The sequence below is a fragment of the Marmota marmota genome, unplaced genomic scaffold, assembly GCF_001458135.2.
Source record: "Marmota marmota marmota unplaced genomic scaffold, marMar, whole genome shotgun sequence".
Classification (NCBI taxonomy): Eukaryota; Metazoa; Chordata; class Mammalia; order Rodentia; family Sciuridae; genus Marmota; species Marmota marmota.
In genome coordinates, this window is record NW_026000222.1 from 2,889,280 (window position 1) to 2,894,279 (window position 5,000).

At 52.5% G+C, this 5,000-nt stretch overlaps 1 protein-coding gene across 1 annotated transcript in view; it reads left to right on the forward strand.

Moving 5' to 3' along the window:
- The first annotated feature begins 6 nt into the window (after positions 1-6).
- Gins2 (GINS complex subunit 2) overlaps positions 7-5,000 on the forward strand; it is a 9,765-nt gene continuing 4,771 nt past the window's right edge. The window contains exons 1-3 of the mRNA XM_015496326.2: positions 7-171; positions 262-376; positions 4,167-4,266. Coding sequence (XP_015351812.1) covers positions 82-171; positions 262-376; positions 4,167-4,266 — 305 coding nt within the window. The 5' untranslated portion in view covers positions 7-81. The remainder of the gene's footprint in view (positions 172-261; positions 377-4,166; positions 4,267-5,000) is intronic.

Below are 5,000 nucleotides of genomic sequence, written 5' to 3' on the forward strand. Positions count from 1 at the left end.
GGCGGGAAAGCGGCGCCGGCGTCTCCGGGTTCGAGAAGCCGAGCTGCCTGAGGAAGCTGCGAGTGCCGGGCGGCCGCTGGCATGGACGCTGCGGAAGTGGAGTTTCTGGCCGAGAAGGAGCTGGTTACCATCATCCCCAACTTCAGCCTGGACAAGATCTATCTCATCGGGGTGAGGCCTCGGGCGGGCGCGGGGCGGGGCGGGGCGGCGGGCTCGGAGGGCCCCGTCCTGCGGCGCGCACTCACGGCCGTTGCCTTGCAGGGGGACCTGGGCCCGTTCAGCCCTGGCCTGCCGGTGGCCGTGCCCCTGTGGCTGGCGGTGAACCTGAAGCAGAGGCAGAAGTGCCGGCTGCTGCCCGCCGAGTGGATGGACGTAGGTAAGGCCCCGGCGGAGGGGTGGACGCCCTGGAGGGCCGCCTCGGGCTGCAGGCTGGGGGCGGCCTTCCTGATGGAACCGACGTGGCGTGGGGGTGACGGTCGCCGCACCGTGGGTGTGGCGCAGCCGGAGGACTCACGTGCTGCCGCCCAAGCCCCGTGCCCTGGGCGCCAGGCAGAGACCACTCCTTCTTTGGGGGCGCGGGGTACCAGGGATTGAGCTCGGCCCCCCAGCCGCACCCGGGCCCTATTTTGTATTTAGAGGCGGGGTCTCGCTGAGCCGCTCAGCGCCTCGCTGTTGCAGAGGCTGGCTCGGAACCCGCCATCCTCCTGCCTCAGCCTCCCCAGGCTTAGCTGCGGGGACACAGGGTGGCTCCACCTATGTGACCCGTGCGGATACCCAGATCCCTAGGCACAGAGTGCTGCCCGCCTGGGTTTGGGAGGTGATGGAATTCCTTTTTGGGATTATGAAAAAGTTCCAAACTTGACTGAAGTAGCGGTTGCCTGGCTCCGGATATGCTAAAACCCACTGCTTTATACACTTACAAGCGAGTGAATTGTGTGGGGTGTTAATTATGCTTTGATAAAGATGTTAGAAAAAGCCAAGAGGCCACCACCTTGGGGTGCACACCTGTAATCCCAGTACCTTGGGAGGCTGAGGCAGGAGGATCTCAAGTTCAAAGCCAGCCTTGGCAACTCAGTGAGACCCTGTCTCAAGGCTGGGGGAAAGAGCTCAGTGGTTAAGCACCCTGGATTCCATCCCCAGTACCAAAAAGAAATCAAAGAGCCTGGTGTGCTTGTAATTCCAGTCAGGAAGCTGAGGCAGGAAGATCACAAGTTCAAGGCCATCAGGGCAATTTAGCAAGACCATGTCCCAACATAATAAAAAGGACTGGGCTGTAGCTCAGTATACAGCACTTGCTTGACATGGCCAAGGCCCCGGGCTCCATCTTGGTGCTCCAAACAGAAGTGAGGGCACATCACATTTGCAGACGGTCCTGAGCACTCGTGATCTCCCTATATCAGATGTGAGCAGCTGCTTCAAGTAGAAAAACGTCCTCACTGTTTTTGCTGGGGAGGGGTGTGGCAGGCATGTTTCTACAGTGAAGAGCCCTGAGTGATTCTGACTCTCCCCTCCCCCTGGGGTACCTGCCTCCTGCAGGCAAGGACTCCTTCAGCCAGCCACATCGACTTAGTTTGGGGAAATCTGCTTGGGCATCTGCCTTGCTCCTTGTCTAAAGGGGCGAGTGGCTCTGGCAGTGGGGATCCCTAGTCCCTCTACTCTGAGGGCCTCTGGTGGGAGCCCCTGCAGGCCTGACTCCAGTAGGGACCTGTCTAGGCTCCTAGTTCACGATCGGCCTCTGGGGGCTTGGACCTGTTGTGACCCCAGGTGCAGGACCACAGTGAAGGTGTGGAGAGAGTGTCTGAACTTTCACACAGCAGGCTGCACTGTGGTGAGAAGCTGTATCTCCAGCCAGTCAGCCCCTCTGAGAGCCGCGGCCTCCTGGCTGTGCTAGGGATTCTCCTGCCTGTTCTGGGGTCTCCCATATATGGAATCCTCCAGGATCTCATCTTGTCTCTGGCTGCTTGTATTCCTGGGTGTTTCTGTGGCTCGCCTCTGTCGCCGCCTGCGTTGTGCATCAGTTTCATTCTTGAGTGTGGCTCCTTGTCTGGGCAGGCTGTGTGCTCACCTATTCTACTGGTGGGCGTTTGAATGGTTTCTTGGCTTTATTCTGAATAAAGCTGCTATGAATGTTCTTGCCCAAGTCTTCTTCTGATTATATGTTTTTATTTTTCTTGGGCAAATAAATGCTTGGGAGTGGTGGACTTGCTGGGTCATAGTACGGATGAGGCTTGAGTTTGTAAGAAACAGCCAGCTGTTCTCTGGAGTGGTTGAGCCATTATTCCTTCCAGGAATGTTCCTATTGTTCCATGCCCTAGCCAGAAGTTTGGTATTGTCGGTCTTTTTGATTTGTTGGAGAGTTTGAGCAGAGAGATCTCATAATCTGTTTCTTTTCTTTTTTTTTTTTTCTTTCTTTCTTTCGGTTTTTTTTTTTTTTTTTTTTTTTGGTGGTGCTGGGGATCGAGCCCAGGGTGTTGTTCATGTGAGGCAAGCACTCTGCCAACTGAGCTGTGTCCTCAGCCCCTCATAATCTGATTCAGATGGAAAAGAAAAAGAGGGGGAAAAAACAGCTTTGCATGCATGAGGCCTGGGGTTTGATCCCTAGGTATGGGGGGAAAGTGAAAAATAACCACTCCACTGTGTGAGCGGGGAGTAGGGGATGATCCCTGCCAGGGCCAATGGGGGAGGGGGGGCTATGGTTGGTGTGTTCTGAAGGAATAAGCAACAGGATTTGGTGAAGGACTGACTGTTGGGATGAGAGAGCCCCCAGGCTGTGGGCTGGAGTTGGAGGAGAAGGTGGAGTTTCCTGAGGTGGGGAGCACGTTTGAGAGGTCTGTGGGCACCAGGAACTGAGGTTTGAACTGGTTACATTGGAGATGTACGTAGATGCCCAGGTGGAAGTTAAATGGCACAGATGGTATCGAATGGGGGCAGAATGAGATCATCTGGATGTGAGTTTAGGAGGTGGAGTGGAGTTAGGAACTGAGCTTTGTACCCTAGTGTTGGGGGGTCAAGAGGCAAGAGAAGTGAGAAGGACTGGCTAGTGAGGCCAAAAGCTCAGGGAGAGTGGTGTCCAGAAGCTACATGGTCAACACTAGAGGAGGAGGACTGACTGATCAGGTGCAGACACTGAGAAGTAGCGTTGAGTTTGGCTGAGTGGAGGTGGAGGGGCAAGAAGTGAACGGGGGAACACTAAAGAGAGGGGCAGACAGCTGGAAGCTTGGTGCTAAAATGAATTGATAGATGGAGAAGGATTTGGGTCAGGGGAGGTTTTCTCTTGTGACTTGATCATTTGGGATGATCAAGCAGGGAGGGAGAAGACAATCCTCGAGAACAGCGTACATAGAGTTCTTATGCAGTGAGAGGACCAGGGTACACCTGGAAGGCTAGCCCTGCAGAGAGGACACAGCAAGGAGGCTGGGGAGTGGGGTACAGGCCTAGTTGGCAAGGTGTCCAGTGAGAGTTGCAAGGAGCTGGCTGTAAGGAGAGAGGGCAAGTGTACCAGGACCCCCAAAGGACAGGGATGTGTAAGTTTCTTCGCCTTGTCCCTGTAGCCAGGACTGGGCTTCTTAGGCCCGTAGGAAAGGGAAGGCCAAGGAAGTAGTGGAAATGTCTGAGGGTAGTGCTAATGCCAGGTGAGATCAAGCATGGTGGTGGGTTCTAGATGCTGGGCTTTAAGCCCCTGTTGGACATTGTGCCCACTGCCTTATTGGGTACCTTTAAGCCTCTCTAGCATATCATAACCCCTTGCTCCAGGCTGGAGTGCCTTTAAGCCCCCTAGAATATCATACAGTCAGCAAAATTTATAAGTTGTAGTTTATATCATACTGTAGTTTACAAGTTGCTTGCCCTCTTATGAACCAGACTTGGTATACATAGATCTCTTAAATCTGTGATCACTTATTACATCAAAGGTAAAATAGTTCTTTCCCTATAAAAAGAACTTCCAGTTTGGACATATTCTTTAAGCCAAAAGGATGACAACAGAAGCCTTCCTGAGAGAATTTCTTCCAAGGAGAAGGCCTTGATACAAATATCATTCCAGAAAGTTTTCCTTAGGAATTTGCTACTTGATCAGATAGGTAGTAATGTCAGTACTTGGGAAGTTTGGAAATTGAAATGAACCTTGGCTATAGTGACGGTGACGTGTGTTGACATCTCCATTTCAGAAAAGTTGGAGAAGATGAGGGATCATGAGCGAAAAGAGGAAACTTTTACCCCTGTGCCCAGCCCTTACTACATGGAACTCACCAAACTCCTGCTCAATCAGTGAGTAGCTCTCCCTGGGACGGCCCCTGCCTGGGTGGACCCCTTGTTCTTCCTCTAGCCCCACTCTCCCTTTCTTTTATTACCACAGAAAGCGCTGGGTTGGTAATCCGGAGGACATCTCTGTGTAGGATTGTGGGGTCTCTGTCTCTCATTTTCCCTTTTTCCCCACCCCCAGGAAATCTCTTGGGCCTTTCATTCTACCTCCTGTTGCTTGACATTGGACCCCACTGTGAGCCACTGTCATCTCCAGCAGAAGCCTTTTTCTGAACTACATGTAGTTTACTTAGTGCAGTGATACCCCTCTTTATTCTGTCTGGAGTATGCGGATCCAGGTTCTTTGTGATTTTCGCAGGAGAGGCCAGAGGGCTCACATCTGGCTTTGTCCTAAGCTACAGGGAAACCACTCATGGTAAAAATATGCTTTATTGCCTACCTCCACACGAGCTCCCTGGGGACTTCTAATTTGTTCATGTGGCAGCCGAAGTGATCCTTTAAAGATAAAACTGCCATGTGACTCTTCTCTTCAAAATCCTTGGTGCCTTTCCAGAGTTTTATTGTATTTCTGTTTTGTTTTGTGGTGCTGGGGTTGAACCCATGGCGCTCTACGCTGAGCTACGTCCCCACTCTTTATTTTGAAACAGGGTCTTGCTAAGTTGCCTAAACTGGCTTCAAATTTGCAATCCTTTTGCCTCAGCCTCCCAAGTAACTGGGGTTACAGGCATGTGCCGCCATAA